Source organism: Tamandua tetradactyla, chromosome 23, assembly GCF_023851605.1.
Source record: "Tamandua tetradactyla isolate mTamTet1 chromosome 23, mTamTet1.pri, whole genome shotgun sequence".
In the NCBI taxonomy this organism is placed as follows: domain Eukaryota; kingdom Metazoa; phylum Chordata; class Mammalia; order Pilosa; family Myrmecophagidae; genus Tamandua; species Tamandua tetradactyla.
This window is the reverse complement of record NC_135349.1, coordinates 52795549-52820949: the sequence shown is the minus strand read 5'-3', so window position 1 is coordinate 52820949 and position 25401 is coordinate 52795549. Positions and strand designations below refer to the sequence as shown.

The window sequence follows — 25401 nt, the reverse complement described above, 5'->3', positions numbered from 1 at the left end:
CCAGTACCGAGGGCACCCCAGAGGATGCCAGTTCCCCGTCTAATCAGGGAGAGCTCAGACATGACCCCCCATCATCATGCCACTGCGATTCCAAGTACCGAGGGTAGGGATGGAAGTAACAAAGAGGAAGAAAAGGACCAAACTAAAAACGCCGGTCCCTCGTAAGGCCTAGCGTCCGTAACCCTTGTGTGTGCACACAAACCCATAACAACATGGGCAAAGATGAGGCAGGACCCATCCCCACGGGCATTTCTAGGCTTGGCCACAACAAACTATTAGGCGCGAAAGGAAGCTGCAGAAGAATGTGATGTGCTGTGATTCCCCCATGGTGACCACAAACCAAAACCCAGTTTGTGTGACCAGTCTTTTTGCTTGTCTGCAGAGCAAGAAGGGGGGTGTTGAGCTGCCCCCACCAGTCTGGCAGCACGGGGGAGCAGGATGGGGCCATTCGCTTTTCCTCTGTGCATCTTAGCTCGGATTCACCTTGTATCACTCGCACGCACCCTTCTCAGGCTTCAGATAATAGAGGAAGACCACCTGAGTCCCTGCAGTGAGCCTGGCCCGGCCTCGTGCTGGGGACACCACAAAGAGCATGCAGTCCAGCTGCCACCAAAAAGAGGGGGAGACACCTAAAGCTCAGCGGTCACAGACTTGAGAAGGAAACGACCTGATCTGAACCAGGAAGGGAAAGGAAAGGCAGTCACATGGTGGAACGACAAGATCTAAGATGTGGAGGAGGGGACTTGCCTGCGGGTGACATGGAGGCGAAGAGAAGACCGTGTGAGGATAGTGGGGAGTGGGGGTCTTGGGAGTATGGGTGGAGCTGGTGGTTATCAGAGGGAGAGGGACAGGCATGGAGGGGGCACCGGGCAAGCACACAGCTGGGAGGAGCTGAGGGAAGGGGCCAGCCCAGAGAGGGCCCCAGAAGCCAGGCCCCTTGGTCGGTCAGCCCCAGGCCCTCCTGGCACACTTTAGCGGGTCTCAAGTTCACAGGCCCACTCCTGGTGAATCCTTCCCAACTGCAGTCTACTGAGCACCTGCTGCAGCCGGGCAGGCACTGTGTAGGGCTTAGCTCTAACACCCTCACTAGCCTCGAGGTCAAGAGGCCGTTTAGAGACTGACAGAGACAGCGAAAGGCAGAGAGACACCAGGGAGAGACAGAGAGACGTAGACAGAGTTTGCCTGCCTACCTGCAGCTCATCTGCTCTGTCCCCTCCTTGCTGAGGCCAGGAACAGAGCCCTCTCCCCACTTGACTGTGGCAGAGGGAAGTCCTCAGGGAGGGGCTCCAGGGTGCCCCGATCCTCCCTCAGCCCCGTGGTAAGCAGGTCAGTCTGCAAACTCGGACATCCCTGGGGAAGTCCCTGACCAAGTGTGCGCCTGGGGGGCCCCTGCTTGACTCGGGACTAAATCAGGGGGGAACAGCAGACGCTTCCCAGGGGCTGCCTAGCGCGGGGGCCTCCCTGGGAGGTAATGGCTCCGACGCGGGTGTCCTTGTACTCTCCCTCTCCTTCCCCTGGTAGCCCCACGTGTGGGAGAGCCTGGGACTCTTAAGAGAAGCTCTGTCCCTTCCAGGTGCATGAGAGAGCTCAGCAAGTGGGGGTGGGCGAGAGAGAAGCCCCAAGTGCCTGGAGGGCTCCCCTGGACGATGGGACTGGCCTGGGCCTGTACCGGCCTCCATCACTGGGGTCTTGGGCCCTCGGGCAGTGTCACCCACTGAGGATGACAGGCTCCTCCAGGGTAGGGGGGGATGGAGCCGAACTGCAGCACGGCTCATGGGCCAGCCAGCACTTGATAAGTAGCTCTGGACCAGCGCTCTGGCTGGGCCTTGGGGGTCTGGGGCCGTGGGTCTGGGCAGGGGGCTGGAAGCCAGTGCCACCTGGCGGAGGGAGCTGGGAGTTGGGAACCCGGGCCAGGCCGGGCGGCGGGCAGTGCAGGGTCAGCGCGCCCTCTAGCGGCCGCCCACGCCCTTCCCCAGGGTCCAGGGAGCAGCGGGAAAGGGCTCTGGGTGACATTGGTGGCGGAGGAGCGAGCCGGGAGGAGCCGGGAGGGCCTGCTGAGGGGGTGGGCTGTAGGGGCGGCCCTCCCCAGCCCCTGCTACTTCTGTCAGAACCCCGGACACCGGACAGCCTGCTCCCCGGGGTGAGCTTGCTGTAAGGGGTAAGCAACCCCAGCGGCCCCAGGGCTGGACGGAGCTGACTGTTGGGGTGCCGGCGGGTCTCTCCCCACCCAGGACCAGCCCCAGTTGGGGCTGGTCAGTGCTGGGCCCGGTCACACGGCATGACGTTGCAGGGCCTGCGCCAGCGCCGAGGGACTGGTGAGGGTTCTGTGGGCGCCATCGCTGCCCACTTCACTCCTGCCACCCACTGGGCAGCACCTCACACACCGGACTCCACCCCCATCCCCCGCCCACCACGGCAGCCAGCAGGTCCCACAGCCCCTTCATAGACTCTGACCCGGCCCTCTCCCCCACCCCGGGAGCTCAAGCCTCTCGCCTCTGTGGTGAGCCCAGGCCCCACGGCCACGGACCTGCTGGAAGGCTGCTCCCGAGGCGCCTCACCCCTGCTTCTGACAGCACCTGTCCCAGGGCGGCGGGGGTGGGGGGGACCTCATGTGTGTCCCTGCTGGGCGGCGAGCTCAGGAGAAGCGGTTGCATTGGTGGCTCCTGCCTCACTACCTGTCCCTGAAGTGTGCCCAGGTGCAGCTCCACACCTGCTCGGCCTACCTGGGGAGCCACACAGGCCAGGGCTGAGGGCGACTCCCTGAGGAACCCCCCTGCCAAGCCACTGCCCGACTGTCAGACAGGGGACAGGGCAACCCAGGCAGCAGAACCCCCACGCTAGGGCTGGGGCCCCCTGTGAGCGCTTGGGGCCACACCTGCCCTCTGGCTCCAGAGACTGGAAATCCGGGCTGCCGTGAGGATGCTGCTGAGCTCAGCCCGGGGTGCCCTGCTACCACGGAAATGGAAGGCGTCCTCCTGCCACCTTCCCGGCTGGCCCACGCCCCTGGTTTGGGAAGCGGCTCTCCTGGAGCCCAGCCAGGCCAGTGCCTTAACCTGTTACCCAAGGATGTGCCTAGGTCAGGGCAGCTGGGAGGGCCACGGGGCCAAAGACAGGCACTGCTGTCCCTGCACAGACCAGCCCTCATGCAGCCTCAGTGGCTCGTCTAAAAGGCAAAAAGCAGACAGAAAAGTCCGGGCAAGGCCACCCAGGTGTTGCAGTGCCCGGCAGCACAAAGCGGCAGCACAAAGCAGCAGCAGCCTGACAGCCAGCTACAGGGCTGAGTAAATGGCACATCCCTGCGACAAATCGCTCCCCGACATGCGGGAGACCTTTGAAGCATCGCGGGAAAGGACTTATTGTAGTGAACAAACAATGCAGGAGAGGACCATGTTCTGTATGATTTTAATGCATTTTAGAAAAAGCCCCAAGAAAGCACATGGAAAAGGATGTCAAATGGCGACAGAAGTTGTGCCTGGGTGGCAAGATTTTAAGTTTTTTGCTTCTTTACTTTCGTTTTTATGCTGCTTTCCAAAATTTCCCAAACTATCACCGAGGGCTGTACCTTGGTAATGATAAGCGATGCCGGACGCCCTCTTTCCAGCTCCTTCCCTCCCTCGAGCGGTGGCCCCCAACACCCAGGGCAGGGGTCTCTCCTGGGGGGAGTCACTCCCAGGCGCATCGGCTGGGCTGGGCCCATTCCTGGGTCAGGGCTCATCCTGTGGGTACCAGCTCCAAGCCCCCTTACTGCAACCATAGTTACTGTAACTGCCCCACCCCCACCCACCCAAGCCGGGCCCCCATGGGCAGCCACCTCAGACCCCGGGGCTCAGACCAGGGCTTGGAACTGACTGATAAACGAACACAACAGAGAAAACAAAAACAACATAGTTGCTAATAAAGACTGGGAAATGTGTTTCCCAGAAATCTTGGGAAGAAGACCTTCCAAACACTGAGACCCCACGTTCTCACTCGATGGCCCGGAGAGCACTGGGCCCAGCTGTGTCTGGGCTCCTACACCACAGCCCTCCAACCCCACCGCCTCCCACCCTCAGCCCTGTCCCTTCGGGGTGGCCCTCCTGCCACCGGTGCTTCACATGCGTCCCCAGGCATACCACCCTAAAGACCCTGGCAGCTGACGGACACCCACATCCCTGGGGTCTGGGCGGGTGTGGGCCGCGCCACGGTGCTGCCCACGGGCTGCTGAGAACCCTCGGCCCTGGCCCGATCCCACCTCGGCTCCCTGCAGCACCGCAGAGTCTGTCTCCCTCACAGGCTTGCGCTGGCTCTCCTGGTGGCTCTGCCACGAGGACAGCAGATGCAAGTGCCACGCCTGTCTTCCCACCTCCTGAGCCCTGGATCCACCCGTGGCTCCAGGGGATGGTCACTTGCACGCCTCCGTGTCAGCCCCCAACTCCAGTCCAGGGCCTGGGACCTGCCTGAAGTCTCATGCCCGAGCACAGCCACCATCAAGTGCACGTTGCAACTCTAGAGGTTGGGTGTCCCCCAATCCCTATCAGGGTACCCCGCATTATTTCCAGACACTGCCCCAGCCCTGCAATGCTCTGCTCAGGGGGGTCTGCGAGCTGCACATCTGCTCACATCACGCCACCACCAGGTCTCACTTGCTTTAGGAGCATTTTCGATCACTGCCCTATGTGCAGGCTTTGTGGACCCATTCTCCCCACACTCATCCGCCCCACGTGCCCCCTTCCACTTAGCGCCCCCAGCATGCGGGGCCAGCTTTCTGTCCATTCCGCAGGCCCTCTCTAGCCAGCTCCAAGCCCTAGACCCCTCAAAGTGCGCGGTATTCCACCATGGGAACCATGGCCTGTGTCTGCCACGCCTGCAGCGTGGGGCCCAGTCTGTGGGCAGAGGCTGCTTCACGAGACCCTCAAGGAAGGGCAGGCCGCATGGATACCCAGGCAGGGCATGAGGAGGAGGAGGTGGGGAGCTCGACTCAGGTCCCCACTTCACCAGGACCCCAAGCCCAGGCGTGAAGGGCTCAGGGGAGGCTTCCAGGTTGTAGGTCCCAGCCAGAGGGCGGGAGGGGTCCAGGACGGCTCGCCCTTCACCCCCACAAACACTGCGAGAATAAGGAGCGCAGCGAGGGCCCCAGGGCTGGGCACCCGCAGGCCTACCTTACACGCCGTGCCCACGAGGGCTCCATCCCTGCTCCAGGCCACGCTCTGCACCAGGTCTCCGTGGGCCACCAGCTCTGTGGAGAAGCAGCCAGGGTCAGGGGGACCCCTACCAGGGAAGCGGATGCAGGCAGCCTGGGTAGCAAAGGCTGTAGTTCCAGGAGGGGAGGCCAAAAGCAGCAGCTGTCTCCCGCCACAGCCCACCTGAATCTTGTTCCAACCCAACCTGCATTTGGACACGCTTCCTTCAAACACCATCTGAGGCTCCCTGCTCCTCGGCCTGGCTCTTGTCGCCCACCCAGGCCCCCTCCAGTGACCCCCCCATGCCACACTCACTCCCTCCTGGGCCCTCTGCTCCTGCCTTCTCCATTCTCCTTCCCCATGGGGTTTAAAATGCACCCACAAGCTCACGTCTTTCTTCAAAACGTGGTACCCACTGCCCTTCCCCTTGAGTGTGGGCAGGACCCGGTGACTTGCTTCTAACAAAGAATCTGGCAGGAGCCACGGAACCTGACTTACAAGGCCAGGCCGCGAAAGACAGTGCCACTTCCTCCCTGCGTTCGCAGCTAGGACCGTTCCCTTGGGGAGACTCCAGGGAGAGGAAGAGGCAGCGTGGGGCAGCGAGAAACCACTGGAGTGGGGTCCCCGGCCTGGCCGATGGCTCGCTGCCACCTCCTGCGAGACCCCGATCCACAGCCACCCGGCTAAGCTGCTCCACGGTTTCCGGCCCTCAGACTACAAGAAAATGTTTCAGGCCTCTCTAACTGGGGGTGATGTGTGCTGCAGCCATAGGAAACCGCGGCGCCAGGGGCTACTCCTCTGGGGTGAAGCCTGGCTCTGCCCTCTGTGGGAACCGTGGTCCCAGCCAAGTCACAGACCCTCCTGGGCCAGCAGGGCTGGCGCGCCTTGAGGACAGGCCACTGCAGCTGCTACAGGTCCCCAACGAGCCACAAACAGCGTCCAGGGTTGGGCTGGTCCCAGCTGCAGCAGGAGCCCTGCAGTACCCCGGGTGCAGTGCGTTCCCAACAGCAGTGAGCTCAGGCAGCAGCCAGCACTCGGCAACACCCCAGGGCCTTCACCTTTCTGGGCCCAGTGCCCTCATCTCTCAAAAGGGGATGAGCAAAAAAAAAAAAAATTAAAAATTAAAATAAAAAAAATTCAACAAATGGTGCTGCAATAACGGGATATTCTACATGGAAAAAGAATGAAATGTGACCCCACCATACAGTATGCAAGTAAATAAATAGAGGGGATGAGCATGCCAGGAGGGACCCCAGCAGAAAGGACTGTGTTTTGTGATGAGCTCCACGTGGCCTAGCTGTGGGTCAAACACGTGCATTTTCCGGCATTTAAACATGGGGTGCCCGGACCCCAGATGTGCAATCAGGTGTCCTGGGAAAAAGAGAGGAGAAGCATGCGTGCGTGTGCACGAGCCATCGTAAGGAAGTAAAATCCTCGGCTCCCAGGTTGGCAAGTCCATTGTTAGCCTTGAAAACTGAAAAACTTTTCAAGAAATAACATCCTCAGGAAGTTATCTAGAAATATGGAGTGAGACAGCAGAAGAAAATGTGTAGGGTGATTAAAATAGGTGCCTAAGGGGAGTGGAGAGAGGTGAAGTGTTATTTTATTTTAAGCCTTGTAGAATTTATGGCTTTTTATACCACAAACATGGCGAAGTTTGGTACAAATGTAAAAATTCCTATTACCAAAACCACACACCATCAACTGAGCTGGGTGGAGGGGCTGCCGCGGGAAGGGGAGGCCCATACCTGTGAGGGGCTGCTGCTTGGCCACGTCCCAGACCGTGGCGGCCAGGCCCGCCGTGCTCACCAGGATGCCGTCCACCGTGGGGTGGAACTGCAGCACATCTACTGGGTGCTCCTCGGGGCCCAGCACCAGCCCGGGACCCACGGGCAGGGCCTGGCCAGGGGCTGGCAGTCGCCACAGCTTCACCTGCCAGGGAGACCATGTCAGACCAGGGCTGGTTGGGACTCCAGCCAGCACTGCCCCAACGAAGCCCTGCGGTGGACTGAGGCTCCACAAGGACAATGCTGTCCCCCCCTGCTGGTGGGTGTCCTGCCCGCGTGGCTGCTGGGGCTTAGGAGCTGCAGTATCCTGCAGGGAAGGGCTGCAGGACCCCAGGTCAGGGAAGGGAGGGGAAGCAGGACCCCAGGTCAGGGAAGGGAGGGGGCTGCAGGACCTCAGGTCGGGGAAGGGAGGGGGCTGCAGGACCCCAGGTCAGGAAAGGGAGGGGGCTGCAGGACCCCAGGTCAGGGAAGGGAGGGGGCTGCAGGACCCCAGGTCAGGGAAGGGAAAGGGCTCAAGATCTGGCTCAAGGAAAGGACACCCAACTCAAGGATCGCAGGGTCTGGTTAGAGGCTGATAGGGAAGTCATGTAAGCAGGCAGAGTGAGGGCCCCCCTCTGTCACCTCTGTGCCCCCCAGACCACCCAGCCCTGCTTTCCTTAGGGAGCCACAACACGACCAGGGCTCCAGACAGCCGAGGGGAGCCTGGGTGGGCTGAGGAACTTCGAAACCACCGGGCCCACCCCAGAGAGCCCTGGGCGCCGGCAGAGAGGTCACGGGCCTGGGGCGGGTTGGGATGGGGCTGAGCTCATCCAGCTGGTACCACTCACCGTCCTGTCAGCGGAGCCTGTGGCCAGGAGGAAGTCATCAAAGGGAGAAAAGTCCAAGTCTGTGACCAGGTCTGCAAAGAAGGAGAGGTTGGTGCAGACCAGTAAGTACCCACCTGGAGAGCTTGTTATGGGATAAATTGTCCCCCCCAAAAGGACACTGAGTCCTGACGCCCTATCCTGTGAATGTGAGCTTATCTGGAAAGGGGGGGTCTTTGTTTTTTTTTTTAATTGAGCTATCCTCATACACCATACAGTCCCTTCAAAGTATATAATCAACGGCTGCAATATCATCACATAGTTGTGTACTCATCACCATGATCATTTTTAGAACATTTGCATTACTCCAGAAAAAGAAGAAAAAAACCATGCATCCATACCCTTTATCCTTCTCTCTCAATGACCCATGGTACATCAGTCTACCCATTTTTTTTTTACCTTTCATTTCCCTACCATTATTTATTTATTTATTATCTTTTTTTTTTAAACTCATCTGTCCATATCCTGAGTAAAGGGAACCTCAGACACAAGGTTTTCACAATCACTTGGTCACACTGTAAAAGCTATATACAGTTATATAAGAATCTAGGCTACTGAACCAATCAGTTTCAGGTACTTCTCTCCAGCCACTCCAACACACTATAAACTAAAAAGGGATATCTACATAATGTGTGAGAATAACTTCCAGGATAACCTCTCTACTCTATTTGAAATCTCTTTGCTACTGGGACTTGAGTTTATCTCATTTCCCTCTTCCCCCTTTTGGTCAAGAAGGCTTTCTCAATCCCATGATGCTGGGTCCTGGCTCATTTCTGAGAGTCCTGACCCACAGTGCCAGGGTGTGCTGCTTTGAAATGATGTATGGACCCTAGAAAAGCCACGTTTTAATCTTAATTCCATTTTGTAAAAGCAGCTGTTTCTTCTAATCCCTATTCAATATCGTATGTTTGAAACTGTAGATGTGATTTAATCAAGAGTGGTTGGTAAGCTGGATTAGGGGAGATGTGTCTCCATCCATTTGGGTGGGTTGATTGGTTTACTGGAGTCCTATAAAAGAGGAAACATTTTGGAGAATGGGTGATTCAGAGAGAAAGAGGAGCAGAACAACACAGCCACGAGAAGCAGAGTCCACCAGCCAGCTGACCTTTGGAGATGAAGAAGGAAAAGGCCTCCCAGGGAGCTTCATGAAACAGGAAGCCAGGAAAGAAAGCTGGCAGATGACGCCGTGTTCGCCACGTGCCTTCTCACTTGAGAGAGAAACCCTGAACTTCATCGGCCTTCTTGAACCAAGGTATCTTTCCCTGGATGGATGCCTTTGACTGGACATTTCTGTAGACTTGTTTTAATTGGGACATTTTCTCGGCTTTAGAACAGTAATCTAGCAACTTAAGAAATTCCCTTTTTAAAAGCTGTTCCATTTCTGGTATATTGCATTCCGGCAGCCAGCAGACTAGAACACAGGTCTCGGGCTTCTGGGGTGGTATCTGCTCCACACACAGGCCGAAACTCCAAGGCCAGGACATCTCTGGAAACCACAGCAGCAGCAACACGGCCCCTCGCTGAGACTCACATGCCTGGGGGCCCAGCTAACCCAGGATGGCCCAGGGTGGCTTTGGGGGATCAGCAGGGAAGGAGACAGGCAGGGGGTCCCGGAATCCCCAAGCCCCTGCATCCCCCGCTTCCCAGTGCCAGGCACAGCCCTCCAGAGGCTCACCCTACGTAGCTATGGAATGATGAATAAGAGCCCTAGAGCCTGGACATGGAGGGCTGAGGAGAGCCGGGGGTCAGGGAGGGCCTCATGGAAGGAGCACGGCAGACCCCGAAGGATAGGGAAGGCTGGAACAAGGGGGAGGTAAGTGGGGGACCGTGAGCCCCTCTTCCTATGGAGGCACGCAGTCTATGAGTGAGCATATTTGCCCAGTGTGCTAAAACCGGACAGTGGGGTGCACAACTCTATAACTCCAGTAAAGATCATCAAATGTTCACTTAAAATAGGGAGCATTTCCAGAACACCAAGAAGATTCCTTGTGGCCCTCGGCAGTGATCCTGTTTCCTGTCCCTTGTGGCTGGGTAGAGGAAGTGACCCTAGCCAGGGCTGGCCGAGCCCGATGAGCTGGCTTCCCTCCCAAGGGATTTAAACCAGGGATGGGAGGGCCCAGAAACCAGGCACCCAGGGCCCGAGCTGGTGCACAGCAGGGGGCTAAGACCCCAGAGCCGCCTGCTGGCCCCCCGAGGCCTCACATCCTTCAGTTCTGGAAGCTCCAAGGATTCTCCCAATAAATCCCTTTCTGGCTAAAATAGCTGGACTTGGTTTCAGTTCTTTGTGACCAAAGACCCTGAAGAGCTCAGCTCTGGGGGACAGGGGTCATGGGGGACGACAGAGTGAGCCAGAGCCCAGGGGTGAAAACAAGGCTGTGGTTAGGGGGAAGAGACGGGGCTTGGAGCCAGTCCCATGGCTGGCAGTATGGAAGGCTGGGGGTGGGGGTGGGTGACAGGACAGAATGAGGAGCACAGCTGCCATACTTCCTATGTGCCTCCTAGTGGGGCTCACTCAGCAGATTTATTTTCTTTCCGGCCCAAATCCCCGACCCTGGGACTCCCTGGGACAAGACAAGGAAAAGGAAGGTGGTGGCCATGGGCATACCCCTGGGATACACTAGCCTGGTGCCCAGACCGTGTCCCCCCACCTTGCAGGCCCCCCTGGGCAGGGCAGGTCCCGAGCCACATGGCATGGCAGCCCACAGCCAAGCAGGGTGACAGGCCCCAACCCAGGAGCTCAGCAGGGGCCGCGCAGGACAGCAGGGCCCCTCAGGCTCCGGCATTTCCCTGGGCTCTCCCAAGGGCTGGGCGGGTGGAGCCGTGAGTGCTGCCCCCCATGCAGGACAAGGACACCAGGTCCCGAGGGTACAGGACCATAAAGGCCCAGGGGGCTCAGGCCCTGGTCTGGCTCTAGAACCCACACTCCTCAGCTCCACGCCAATCTGCTCATCACAAATGGGAATAGGCTGCTGCTACCCCTACAGCCTAGACATGTGCAAACACCCTCCAGGGCTTCCACCCCTCTGCTCCCCTGGACTGGCTCTGAAGGTGCCCCTGTAAGCCCGGGGACCTCAGAGGGCAGGATGCTACCTGGTACCTCCAACTTCCAAGGGAGCCAGAGCTCAGATACCCCAACGGCAGCTTCCTGGCAAGGCGGCTCCACGGGGCATGGCTGTGAGTAGCCGAGGCCGCAACACACCAGCAGCAGCTGCTCCAGCTTCTCTTCAGGGAGCCCCAGCTCCCAGGGCATACCACCTTGCAAACACCATCAACTGGGGTGACCTCACCACAAGCAAACAGTATCGACAAGCCAATAACTCAATAGTTAAGACCATAACAGCCAGCAGACTTTGGTTCCAGTCTGGACTCAGTTTTCTTATCAGTAAAATGGGTAGTTTTGAATCAATAAACAAATTGTGACCCACCCACAGAATGGAATATCACACAGGGATAAAAAGAAGTAAGCCGACAAATAAACCACTTCAAAAGTGGGCAAAAGCTTTGAACTGACATTTCTCCAAAGAATATGTACAAATGGCCAGAAAACACTTGAAACGATGCTGTACATCATTAGCCATCAGGGAAATGCAAATCGAAACCACAATGAGATAGAACATCATACCGACTAGAATGGCCACTATTGAACAAACAGGACACTACAAGTGTCAGACAGGATGTGGAGAAACAGGAACACGCCTTCATTACAGGTGGGAATGTAAAATGACGCAGCCACTTCAGAAGGCAGTTTGGTGATTCCTCAGAAAGCTAAGTATGTAACTATGATATGACCCAGAAATTCCTCTTCTACGGATAAACCCCAAAGATTTAAAAGCAGGGACTAGTACATTTGCACACCGATGTCCATAGCAGTATTATTCAAAACTGCCAAAAGATGGAAGCAACCCAAGTATCCATCGACCAATGAATGGATAAATAAAATGTGATCTGTAAATACAATGGGATATTATTCAGCCGTAAAAGAATGAAGTCCTGATAACGTGCACATGTGTCGACATGGATGAACCCTGAAGACATCCTGTTGAGTGAAATAAGCCAGACGCAAAAGGACAAATAGTGTATGACCTAAATTACTTCAAACAATTAAAATAAGCAAACCCGTAGAGTCAGAACCTAGAATACAGAGGACAAGGTGGGGATAGGAATGACAAATTAAGGCTTAAAATGCCCCGAGTTCCTTTTTGGAATGATGGAGATATTTAGGTAATGGATGGTGGTGATGGCAGCACAACACTGAACACAACAGCACTGAACTATATCCCTGGATGTGAGTAAAGGGGGGATGTTAGATTGCATATATGGTAACAGAATAAAAATTTGAAAAAATTCCATGGAACTACACTACACACAGGGAACCCTAAGTTAAACCATGCACTTTAATTAACAGTACAATTACTAAAAAGTGCTATCATCAATTGTAACAAACATTCCACACCAATGCAATGTGGGGGCTGGTGTACGGGAATCCTGAATTTTATGCACAACTGTTCTGTAAACCCACAACTTCCCTAATTAAAAAAAAATTTAAGTTTAAAACAAAAAAGAAATGAGCTATCCCCTAATGATACATAACTGTCAGTCTTTCAAATCTAGTGAAGTTTGCCTCTCAGGTTTTGGGAACTGTATGGGTCTGGTGAGACTTGTGTTCCTTCCACTTTCTCCCTATGGAGATGGGGATATTTATCCTATGACTGTCCCTCCTTTCATGTTGGCAGAAATAGCTTGCTTTGAGTGTTACAGGTCCAGAGCCAGAGGAATTTTGACTTAGGACAGACTATGCCTGTAGATGACTTTGAGATTTTGTACTGTTTCTTGCTTTGTATTTCATTTGTATTGTTACTAAAATGCTTAAGATTTTCTGAAAAAAAAAAAAAAGAAATGAGCTATCAAACCACAAAAAGACATGGAGGAACCGTCAATGAATACTGCTAAGCAAAAGAAGCCAAAATAGTGTATGAATCCAACTAGATGACATTCTAGGAAATGCAAAACTAGAGGAAAGTTCTGCTTTTCTGAAAAGATCAGTGATTGCCAGCGATGCAGGGAAGAGGGTTGAATCGGCAGAGCCCAGGGCATTTTTTGGGCAGGGAAGCCGTTTTGAACCATGCCGCCACGATGGACCCACAACACAACACATTTGTCAAAACACAGAAAAGCACTGCACAGGCTAACAAAACTGCAGGCACCAGTTAGTAATAACGTATTCGTACTGGTTCATCAATGTAGCAGATGTCTTATGCTCATGTAAGACCCTAATTACAGGAAATCCTGGGGGACAGGTATCAGGGGAGGGGAATATGTGGGAAGTCTTTCCATTTTCTCTCTCTTTCTGTGCATCTTTTCTATAAACCTAAAGCTGCCCTGAAATATAAAGTGTATTTTTTTAAGGGGTAATTTAAAAGCTTCCTTTAAAATGTTGTGGGATTAGATGAGAAGACAAACTTCTACAGACTTCGCTACAAGGTGGATGAAACTCAAATTCATTTTGCAGACTGAAAGAGGCTGGATTCAAAGGGCTACACAGCCTATTTTTCTATTTATATGAAAAGCCCACAAAAAGCACGTCTAGGGGGCAGGGGGCAGCACGTGCTTCCTGGAAAGGACCAGGGAGCAGACACGGGGGGCTCGGGGGGCCGCACAGGCTCGGTCACAGATGTTCACCTCTGCCACTGCGGCGAGTAAGCAAATGATCAGATGTGGCTGTGAGCCCACAAAACTCTTCACACACACACACACACAGGCAGCAGGCCAAGCTGGCCCGTGGCAGCGGTGCTGCAGGGCTGGAAGCCAAGGGATGGCTGCCGGGGCCGGGCGGTGGACAGCAGGATTAACTGCCAAGGGGCAGCAGGGGGCCTTTTGGGACAACAGCAATATCCAAAGACTGCGGCGTGGATGCACAGCTGTAAGTTCAATAGAAACCATTGAACTGTTCACTTAAAACAGGTTAACGTTTAAGGGTACATAGACGGCACCACGATTGACGTGGTTTTAGAAAGTTAAGAAAAGATGAGATGCGAAAGGCAGGTAGTGTGGTTGGCAGGGTGTCTGACGGGGAGCGCCTGATGCAGCCCTATAGCCACCACTGGGAAAGGACCAAGGACTGGGCCACCCAGCCCCTTCCCCTCGCCCCAAGGCCCCTGGAGGGGCTGGGCCTCCAGCTGCTGCAGCTGGACAGGGGACGAGGCCAGGAGGGCGGCCGGAGGAGAGCAAGCTGTTCTCTGGGAGCAGGCAGGATGCCAGGCGCCCCCAGAAGCAGCTGCAGCAGACAAAAGCTCTTTGTGAGGCCCCGGCTTCGGGCCTGCAGCCCGGCCCAGCCGCCTCCTCGGAGGACCCACCACAGCGGCAGGGAGCCAACCTCAGCCTGGAGGCTGGGGCCGGAGGAAAGACACGAGGTACACACCTCTGCTCCTCCTGGCTCCATGATTCGGGGCACCCAGGACGCCCCCTGCCCAGGCTGGACTATTCCGAGCCTGGGACTGACCATGTCCATCAGAACACCCAGCGAGGACGAGGGCGGGGACTGGAATGCCACGGGGACCAGGCGAGTAGGGGACAGAGGAGCAGGCTTGAGGCCTCCAGGAAAAGCACCCACTCACCCGAATGGCAGCCCAGGTGGGTCACACGTCTCTTCTCTCCCTGGCCTTCCAGAGGCACGATGCCCAGCACACCTGTTAGACAAACACAGGGGCACTGACTTTGGGCCTATTGGAGCACATCTACTTTATCCACCCCCCTCCCCCCCAAGGACTCCAGGCCCTGCCGGCACCAGCACATGACCCTGGATTCCTGGAGTGGCAAGGACCACCACAGAGCTCCCGCCCATTGTAAGAGGGCATGCTCTGGACATGGGGGTTAGTCCAGTGCTAGGGTCTTACTTCTTGCAAGAGCCTCCCATGAGATCAGAGGTATAGAAGGCACTGGGGAAAGAGCTTGTCTCTCTCTTAGATCACAGGTCATAAAAGATCAGCTGGGACCACCAGGTGCCACTTTTCCCGCATGTGGAGAGGACTGACAAGGCAGGCAACACCCAAAGGCAGCAGAGGGTGGGACAGAAAGTGCGTGTGAGCCTCTGGACATAGCTCTGCCTGAAACCCCTGGATTTTTAGGTATAGAAGCCAAAAAGGGATTCACTTTCTGCTGAAGACATCTTGAGGTCTCAGATATCACTTGCGACCAGCAGGGCCCACCCAGACCACTGGAGCTTTGCAAGTGCTTTGTGTTCCTGCCCACCCGCCACCACGGAGCCCACAGACAAGGAGATCGGGACATGGTGATGGCGGAACGCCCTGCCCTCCTCCACCCTCGGCCATGCTCTTACAGACCTCAACTAACCCACTTTAGGCATCTGGACAGCCATGGCCCGATCAAAATCAACCTCATGACTGCATCCTGATCAGCTTGCAGGCTTCTAGGGCTCGGGGTGGCTGCTCCCACCAGAGCACCCCCAGGCTCCTCCACGCCCCCCACCTGCAATGAGCCTGCCCCCCTTCCACCCATGGTGACAATGTCTGCACCGCCACCCCTGTGGCCAGCCCCTCTACCTGGGCGGTCGGAGTTAAACGCTATCAAGCTGCAGCTCGATCTGATATGGTTCCCACACGAGGGGGTGGTCCCTGCTCTAATGTCATTGATCCAGGCCTGGAAAAAAGCAGAAAGCGGCAGTGAGAGACGAGTCTTTATGGCAATGACGGACAAATGTTCACTCGCGCCTAAGTAGACAGGGGGGTAAATTCACCCAAGGTGCCCTCATGTCTCCAGTCTGCTCCATTAGAGATCTTTTCCTTTGAATCAAACCCCGCTCATGCACTCCCTTAGAAAAGGCAAAGTTCTTGAAACGATAACCTCAGTCACTAACGGTGTGATTTCACTTATTAAACCAGTTCCCTAATACGGGAGAGGAAGCTGTCAGAAGGCAGCAGAGGAAGCTGTTAGAAGGCAGCTGGGGCAGAGGGGAGGGGTGTTGTTTTTGTTCAGAGGGAGGGAAAAAAGCAAAAAAAGAAGAAGTGAGCTCCAAAGTCAGAAGCCAGACGACTTCCTCAGTGGTACTGCTGAGTCCAGGGGCACCAGGAGAAACATCCCAAATGCAGAGCCTTGGCCCCGCTAGCATGTGTCTTTCCACACAACCCCACAGGCAGGTGCAGGGCACACCCCACGCTCCCCTCACTGCTCAGGCAGGCCGAGGAGCAGATGTGTTCTCTCTTGGCATGGATGTGCCATGCAATGTTCCTTCCTGTTATGTGATGACCAAAGCACACGTATCTCCCTGTCCACCCTACCCACAGTCATAAAAACCACTCCAATCATCTAGGGTTTCCATTTCAATGTCCTCCTGCCATGAATGGGGGGGTCACTACCACATTCATTATGCCTCCACTCCACCCACCACCCCACTTCTAAGTATCTTTGAAAGAGAAAGACCACCTGCCACTCCACCTCCTTATCATAAACTCTTCTAGGCACTCCCTGTAATTCGTGGTCCCAGACCCACCTGGAGCAAGTGCAGCCCCTCACCTACTCTCCAGACCCCTTCCAGAAGGATGCACAGCTCTCAGAGAAGTTGCCTTCATGCAAATCCGAACACCTCCCTCCCTTGCTTTCAGCCTTTCCAGGGCTCTCGACTGTCCTTAAAATAACTCTGGGACCTTAGGCTATGAACAGCCCAGCCCCAGGGCTTTGTACAAGTTGCTCCCCCTGTCCCACTCTGGTCACAGCTGGCACACTCCCACCCTTTAAAATGCTTTAAAATCACCCATTCGCAGCAGCCACTAACCCCCACTTTCCCATTCTCCACCCCTGCCCCGTGGCTACCGATTGCATGTGTTCTTTAGTGCATTCATTACAACGTGCAAGCACCCTTCTCTTTTGGTTTGCTTTGTGGCTGTCCCCTCCCGAGACTAACACTGGGTATAGAGCACGTCGTAGGTGCCCAGGAAATACTGTCAAGAGAAAGAAAACGAGGGCCCTGCCCCGGCCTGCCCTGACGCGCTCTGTCATGGGGTCACTAGGGGTCAGCTCGTAGACTCAGTTATCCAAGGACACTCCCAAGCCTCCCGAGTGACCCAGGGAGCCGCAAACCCGGGAAGACATCACCGCGGAAGCACGGCCCTCGCCGTATCGCTGCCCTTCCGGGGGTCTGAGGCGCGCCCACGACCCCAGCTCGGGTCCTCCTCTGGGCCCCACCTGCCCGGGCGTCCCCGGGCCACACCCAGCCGCTCGGCAGCATCGCGGCGGCAGGAGTCGGAGAAGAGCTTAGCCAAACGCGGGAGGAGGAAGCGCCGGCGGAAGCCGAGGGAGGGGCGCGCCTCTCCGCGGACACCCGGGGACTCGCCGAGGCCAGGGCAGAGACGGGCATCCCTGCCAGCCGCAGCCCCGGGCAGGGGCGCCCCAAGGCCGCAGGGAGGAGCTGCTGGGCGCCAGCAGAGCCCCGAGCCGCGGCCGCCGGAAGCCGGCGAGGCGGGCAGCCCCAGGCAGCGAGCGCGGGGGTGGGGAGGTGGGCTGCGCGGCTCCGGGGTCGTTGGGTGGGGCGGAGCGGGTCGCCGGGATCCCCAGCGGCCGGAACGCGTCACGCAAACTACCGACTCCGCCAGCGGACGCCGGCCCGGCCCGGAGGGGGCGCCCGGGAAGGGGAGGCTCGGGGGCGCGGAGCTCGGGGGTCCCCGTGCGGGCCCAGGGAGGGATGGGGGCGGCCGACGAGGGCCAAGGGCGAGCGCGGGGCCCCGCGGGTCGGGCTCACCTCGCGGCGGGGCGGCCGGACCTCCGTGTGGCGGAACTTGGACACCCTGAAGCGGTGCATGGCGGCGGGCGCAGCTCCCAAGCCCCGGGCGGCGGCGATCAGGTGCGCGGCGAGCGCCCGCCGCTCCCGCGGCCTCGGGGCCCCGCCCGCCGCACGGCCCCACCCCCCAGGGACGCCCCCCGGCCAATCGCAGCCGCCTCCGGCCCTCGTGGCCACGCCCCCGGCCCCTCTTCTTCCGCGCGCGCGCCAGCGGCCCCGCCCGCCGGCCAATCGCCGCGAGGCCACTCCCCGAAAGGCCACGCCCTGATCCGGAGGGGCGGAAAGCGCGGGTGGGGAGGTCACGTGTGGGGCGGCTGTCAGTCCGCCCACGGCCCCACGGCGCGTGGGGACCAGAACTCAACCTTGGGGGTTTTGTGTGCGGGGAGTTGTCCCGTGAAGGTTTCCAGGGGTGCAGGCGCGCCGTCCCGCACTGGCCGCCTCCCCGCGGGATAGGGAGGGCAGCGATTAATTAGCTCTTTTCAGAGACTGGAAACTGAGGCTCCAGGAGTGAGAAGGCGCTCTGCCCAGGCCACACCCCTAGGAAATGACAGCGCAAACAGGAGCCGAGGTCTTTAGCCACAAATTCGTGCCCGTTGAGGCCTACTCGACTTCCTCTTCCTCTCTGCATCCCACTCACCCTCCTTAGCCCAGGTGAGCTCGTGGGGAGAGGAGGGGTCCTCAGCAACCTCATAGTATGGCAGTTCTAGATGTGGTGGGGCAGGACCCCCGCAGATCTTTGGGGTAATTCATAGACGCGGAACGGGGGAAAGGCAAGTAAGCGCAACCAAGAATCCCTGAAACCAGGAATCTGCGCGACGGGCGCTGCCTGGCTTAGCGCCGCCACACCTGGCTGGGCGAGAGAGCAGGTTCACTGTGCTGCCGGCCATTCATTCCACAAACGCTTCTCTGAGCTTTGAAAACTGAGTCCGTGATTCCAGAATACACTTCCTGCTTGAGAGCGCACAGAACACCTGCTCAGGCTTGTTGGAAAATAATGAATGCACTTTGATCTGAGGAATGTCAGCTGCTGTGAAAATTCCCTATGGGTGGTCTGGCCACAGTAGCAGCCGAGGTTCGCTGCCCAGAAGGTGATAATGAAAGTTTGGCCTCCTGATGGGCCCGAATGGACCCGGAAATGTTAATTATTTCATTGGTTTTCACAGTTAGAGCTACTGCCCAGTATCCTACTAAAGGACATAAGGGCAGCTAGATGTGATTTTCCTAAATTAAGAATAGGATAACATTAGAGTGGACCGAGGCCTGGAATTTGGAATTCTAAGCAGTCTGGCTGCCACACTTGTACAGAATTCCTCTCTGGAATTCTGGCAGATTTTGGAAAGGAGCCTAATATTAGTGCTGCCTTTTGCTGATTGTGATGCTCAGTTAAAGCAGATTTCTTTATAAGTCATGATTACTGATAGTTTAACACCATCATTGTTTAGTTGCTTTTGGTTGTTAGGTAAATTCCACTGAGTGCAGGAACCCTTATTTACATCAACAATAACACACTCCCCTCTGCTAGTTGTCAAAGGACAGAGGTGAACTCCTGGAGTTGTTTCAGGTCCCTTCTTCCATCTCTTCCCTGGTCACACACTGACTGGCCCCTATCATTAGCCAGACCAACTCAGTCCCCAAGGAGGCTTTTAGCAAGGGAACCTCCAGGAAACCTCCATGGCTTCTCAACCTCTAACTTTCTAATGAGGGGACATACAGACATTATGCATTATGGTTCCAATGATAAATCAATTGTACTCTTATACAAAGGAACATGTAAACCTCCCTAAATTTCCTTGGTGTCATTTCATTGTTATCCCTGGGTTAGCTTTTTTTTTTTTTTTTTTTTTTAATCTATTAGAAGGTTGGATGCCTTAGAGGGTTTGGTCAGGCAGTAAGAAAGCCATCAGCCCACCAGAGGTAGCAAATGAACATGCCATGGGCGAAATCTGACCCACATCTGGCATGATGTTTTATTTGGTTCACGTGTTTTAAATATTGGGAAATATCATAAAAGTTTGGATTTCAGCCTCTCTTGGAAAACAGGAAGATTTGGTAACACTGGGCTCTTTATATCCCCACATGCTGTCAGTGGGCTGGAGCTGGATAGCAACTGCCACCCTTAAAGCAGGTGCTCTCCTATTGGCCACAACCCCACTGACCCCCATCACCTTACACCTGGCCACCACACTCATACACTTTACCTGTCTAGCCCTGGCATCTGAGTATAAGACAGCTGGCCTAGACAAAAGTGAACTCCTTTCCCAGGAGCTGGCTCTGCCGGGTCATGTGATTGTGTTTCAACAAAGATGTGTGTGTGTAAGCAGAGCAAAAACATTTCATCTTTCCCATCCCCACAGTGATTAGCCTGTGCTCCAGAACAGGGAGGAGGGGAAGGACAGAGGGACATCAAGGCCCAGAGAATCACTGTCCAACTTATGTGTTCCCAGATTCACTCTGACTGGAAGGAATGTTCTGGTAGAGTTCAGAGTCCTAAGGCTGCCGCACACTTGAACAGAATAAATTACTGTGTGAATTACAAAGTTGGACCCGAGGGCCTCTGAGGTTCCTCCCTTCCCATAAGCCTGTGAATTACCAGCTTTGTTCCTTAAACTCCTAGTAAAGCAGTTAACTTCACTGTTCGTCTCCAAGAATACTGGAAGATACCTCTCTGCCTTAAAAGGCAGGAAAATTTCAGCAAAATAAGGATGTCTGCTTAGCTTGGAGCCTGGCGTGATGATTTAGATTTCAAGAGTCCTGTTTTCAAGAATGATTGATAACTAATTAGAATTTGGGAATGCAATGTAGAAAAGTCCTCATTGGGAAAAACTGAAAACTCTACACTTAACGAAGGAAGGAACAATAGCAGAAAGGGACCAGCAGGGAAAAAGAGGACAAAACACTGCCAAAAAGTTTTAGAAGGCCTTATGATGCAAACCAACTTTAAACTGGATGCCAAAGAAAAGAAGTTCTCAGTAAGATCAAGCCTTTAATCTTCTGTGAAGCCAGTTCAGTAGTTTCCACAAATCACAGATTTTGTGAGGGATAGATGAGGCCAGCTTCGATGCCAATGTCAAATTCCTAACATCTAGTTTTCTGCCCCCAAAATGATTGTTTATTAAAATGCACATTGAAAACATTTTACACATAAACCATGCCTTGCTCCATGTTTAGGAGCTGGTGCAGAAAGACACATTCAGTTATCTCAGTACAGGAAATGAATGATTATGCAACAAAAATAATTTCAAAACTGGGGCAAAACACTCAGTATCCCTTCCCAGCTTGGCAATGTGCCTTGCTTTATTATTTTATTGTTTCCCAAATAGAGATATACTGATGTTTTTGTGGGAGGTTTGAAGTTTTACTGCACTTAGTGATTTGTTTTGATTTTTTTTACAATAGCAGAAAATATTTTACCCAGTTATAAATGCATAATTTAATTTTTGTCATGATCATTGAAAACTAAAGGGCATTTTCAATCCCAGAATGATTTAAACAGTAAATAGAAAAGTATTTGCAAAGTCCCCTTGGAGGAATGGTGAGAAAGGGGGAAAATTCAACTTCCCTAAGTGGAGAATTCATATTCTCACAAGCAGTGGGGACAACCAAAGCAATAGATTGACCCCCCAATCTTGGGGTTTGTTCATAAGAAACTTAACCCCGTAAAAGGATAGGCTAAGCCTACTTAAAATTAGGCCTAAAAGTCACCCCTAAGAGAACCTCTTCTGTTTCTCAGATGTGGCCTCTCTCTCTCTCTCAGCCAACACGACAAGCAAACTCACTGCCCTCCCCCTCTCCACATGGAACTTGACTCCCAGGGGTATGGACCTTCCTGGCAATGTGGGACAGAAATCCTAGAATGAGCTGGGACTCAACATCAACGGATTGAGAAAACCTTCTCAACCAAAAGGGGGAAGAGCAAAATGAGACAAAATAAAGTGTCAATGGCTGAGAGATTCCAAACAGAGTAGAGAGGTTATCCTGGAGGTTATTCTTACGCATTACCTAGATATCACCTTTTTAGTTAAGGTATAATGGAGAGGCAAGCCAAAGCCACCTGTGGTTTCTGTAAGGGCCTTTTAGGAAATCATCAGAACACAGTTCTCACTATGGAGGCAAGGTGACAATTTCTTCTTCCAGAGGGAATGGCACCTGCTGCAGGGAGAACACCCAGGAACATCTGGATCACACATTCCATACCCCCCTGGGACTGTGCCATAATCCTGAGGAAAGGAAATGCTAGAAGTACAGAAATCTTGAGCTAGCTTTTATCACCTCAGAAGAGATTGGCTCAGGGCTCTCTGCCTGCCCTGGGAAGGCTCCTAACTCACATGGGGAGGGCAGTAGCTATGGACTTGGCCAGCCCCATTACACCTCAGATAGTGGGCATCAGCAGGACAATACAAGAGTTGATCCTCCTGTTTCCCTCCTACTCTCAGAGCCAGGCTCCCCAGAGGACCATACTTAACTCCCCTGCCAGCTGTCACAGCTGCAAAGGGCCCTGTGGAATCGCTAGCCTAATAAAATGAGAAGTGCTGAGGGGTAGGTGCTTCTGAGTGAGCCTTCTGTGCCTTTTGCAAGCCACATGTGCTTAAAGATGGAGAATGGGGCATGCGGGGGCCGGGGCATATTCAGCCTGGGAATGTGGCAGGTGTGGGCTGTGCACTGCTTCAGTCTTTGGCAATGAGCCGGGGATGGATCCTTTTGTGTCCTGTCACAGCTGAAGTCCTTGGATGGCAGTGATACAGTCCATACTTGGGGGGTGGGACTACTCACTGTGCCTCTTTAGTCGTGAGAAGCAAATGAAATTAGGCACGAGAAGGTACTTTGTAAACTATCAACGGCAGTACGAATACACAGTGATATGACAGGCTGTATGGTTTAAAGGAAGGAGCTCTGCTTTCACTGACTGAAGACCTGAGCTTGCGACCTTGGATTACTAACTTGCTACTTGTGTGGCCTAGGACAGTCTTTTGTTTTGTAGTTTTTTAAAATTGTAAAATACACATAACTAAAATTTACCGTTTTAATCATATTGAAGCATACAATTCCGTGGCATTAATTATATTCATAGTGTTGTACATGCATCACCACTATTGCAAAACATTTTCAAAAACTCTACTTATTTAACAATTACTTCCCACTCCCCCCTGTCCCCAGAACCTGGTTTCTTCTTTCCATGAATTAGCCTATTCTAGATATTCCATGTAACTGGAGTCATACATTCTTTGTCCTTTTGTGCCTGGCTTTATTCACTTAGCATGCTTTTTTCAACATTCATCCATGTTGACTTCGACAAGTCTTTTAATCTTTCAGAACTTGTTTTTTGTTTGGGGGTATGTCCAACTGTAAAAATGGGAATGATCGTTCCCCTACCTACCTCACAGGGTTGTGATCACATCAAGAGACAAGATGTTTGGAAGTTCTTTGGGAAGTATAAAGGGATTGTTAAAAAACAGCACAGCTAAAGTTGTCAGATTTCTCCATAACTATGGTTCAACTACTTAAAATTGGTCCCATAGTTATCTCGTGTGACAAGCCCAGACAGCACATTATCTTTCGCCCTAGACCTGCTCCTTCCTTGGTTTCTTTAGCTTGATATCATCACTAGCTGGGGGAGCACAAAAAAGTATATGTGTGGCTCCCCAACAATGATCAAAGCAGGGTTATTCAGGAACCACAAACCAAGGACCGTGATCATTAAAAGTTTGCAAGCTTTGTCACTTATTCACGTTTAATAATTATACTGTCTCCTGTTTCTCTATAACGACTGGCAGTGAGAGAAACCTTGCACAGACTTTTGGCTGTTCTGCATCACGGTGACTTTTCAGTGGCTTCCCATGTTCTTTCACCCATGTGGTAGGTCCCAGGTCCCTCTTTTCTGCTCCTTCAGTAGCACCATTACCTCTCCATTTCCTTGGGATTCTCTGATTCCCAAGAGAAAACATGGGCTTCCCAACAATCAGCCTTCCTGCTAGCCCCTAATAGAAGAACATGCATATTCTTTCACCTTGGAGGACTTTTGACTGTTAATCACTACGGGGAAACAGTTGGGGGATAAAATAACATATTAAAAAATGATGATGTTATAAAGCCGACAAAGTTTTCACATCAGTGAACTCTCTTCTACTCCTTAAATCCCTCTGAGATAGTAAGTGAAAGTCCTTTAGGTGCCTGTTCTCAGCTTTTATTCTGGAAAGGTGTATTTCCCAACCAGCTCCCACTCCCTAGCCTAGGCTTGGGGTTCCCTGTGGGCAAGTGACAGTGTCTGAGTTGTACTTGGTATTCTCAGTGCTTAGCATGGTGCCTGAAACCATGTTAGTAAAATGAACATTTATGGAGCATTTACAATACCATATGAAGCCTTTACATGGATTATCTCATTTACTCCTCAGATGATTCTTTGAGGGACTTATTATTATATCCCTGTCTTAGAAAAGAGGAAACTGCAGACAGGCCAAGTAAATTTCCAGGATACGCAACTGAAGTGACAGAGCTGGGATTTAATCCCAGGCAGTCAGACTCTAGAAGCTAAGATCTTACCCTCTAAGCTGGAGATATCTAAACATTTGTTGAGTGAGTGTATTAAATTAATCTTCCCCCACCTTGCAGCTGGAGTATCCTCTTCCATTTCTTATTCACCTCAGTCCTCTCCATTCCCAAGCCCAAACTCTCTCCTCTATCCCTGGAACTTTACAATTTCCTTGTAACTGTTCATCAGACCTCCAAGATGTCCTTTCCCCACTAGGCCAGAGGTTTTTAACCTTTCTTGAGTCACAGAGACCTTCAAGAATTTGATGAAAACTATGGACAGCTCCCCAGGTTATCATATACATTTACACAAAACTTTCATACTCACATAGATTATCTTAAACCCATCTATGCTGGTTTGAAATTGTTGTGTACCACAGAAAAGTCATGTTCTTTAATCCTTATTCAATATTGCTGGGTGGGATCTTTTTGTTTAAGTTGTTTCCATGGAGATGTGACTCACTGAATTGTGGGTGGGACCTTTTAATTAGGTGGTTTCCATGGAGATTTGTCTTCACCATTCAAGGTGGTGTTACTTAAACAACTGAGTCCTTTAAGAGGGAGCATTTTGAAAAAAAAGCTTTGGAGCCCACACTGCCAGAGACCTTTGGAGATGCAGAAGAAAAACGCCCCTGGGAAAGCATTCTGAAAGGAGAAGCTGGGAGAGAAAGCTAGCAGACATCACCATGTGTCTTCCCAGCTGACAGGTGTCCAGCAGCCAGATCCCAGCAGATATCAGCCATGTGCCTTCCCAGCTGACAGGGTGTTCCGGATCACATGAATCTTTCTTGAGTGAAGGTAACCTCTTGTTGGTGCCTTAATTTGGACATTTTCATGGCCATAGAACTGTACACTCATAATGCAATTAATTCCCTTTTTAAAAGACGTTCAGTTTCTAGTATATTGCATTCCAGCAGCTTTAGCAAACCACAACACCGTCTGTGAGCCCTCAGGTCAAAAACTCAAGGTTCTTTTCTTATTCTGGGGATGGCGGTGGGAATGAAAATGTCTGACACTACTTTGCAGGGCTTGCCAAGCCAGGTCTGCATTTCTAGCCTCTTTCTGGACACACATCTTAAGTTTTTGGCTTAAACAAAGAGGGCAAGTCTCTGGACACTTGCTTATTAAATTCCCATTTGAAGTTCCCATCCCCTACACCCCTACCCGACACATTTCTCATCAAAACCCAACTCGAACGTCACAACCGCTCAGGAACCTTGACAACCCCAATGCCCTCAAAGAGAATTGTGCGCCTGTAATACTATTCATAGCTACGG

The 25401-nt window shown here is 53.3% G+C and overlaps 1 protein-coding gene across 1 annotated transcript in view; it reads right to left on the bottom strand.

Moving 5' to 3' along the window:
* Positions 1-17663, bottom strand: part of CORO7 (coronin 7) — a 58466-nt gene extending 40803 nt beyond the window's left edge. Inside the window, exons 1-6 of the mRNA XM_077141935.1 lie at positions 17561-17663; positions 15369-15465; positions 14424-14495; positions 7774-7844; positions 6908-7091; positions 5139-5215 (exon numbers count right to left, since the gene is read on the bottom strand). Coding sequence (XP_076998050.1) covers positions 5139-5215; positions 6908-7091; positions 7774-7844; positions 14424-14495; positions 15369-15465; positions 17561-17620 — 561 coding nt within the window. The 5' untranslated portion in view covers positions 17621-17663. The remainder of the gene's footprint in view (positions 1-5138; positions 5216-6907; positions 7092-7773; positions 7845-14423; positions 14496-15368; positions 15466-17560) is intronic.
* Positions 17664-25401: the final 7738 nt, after the last annotated feature.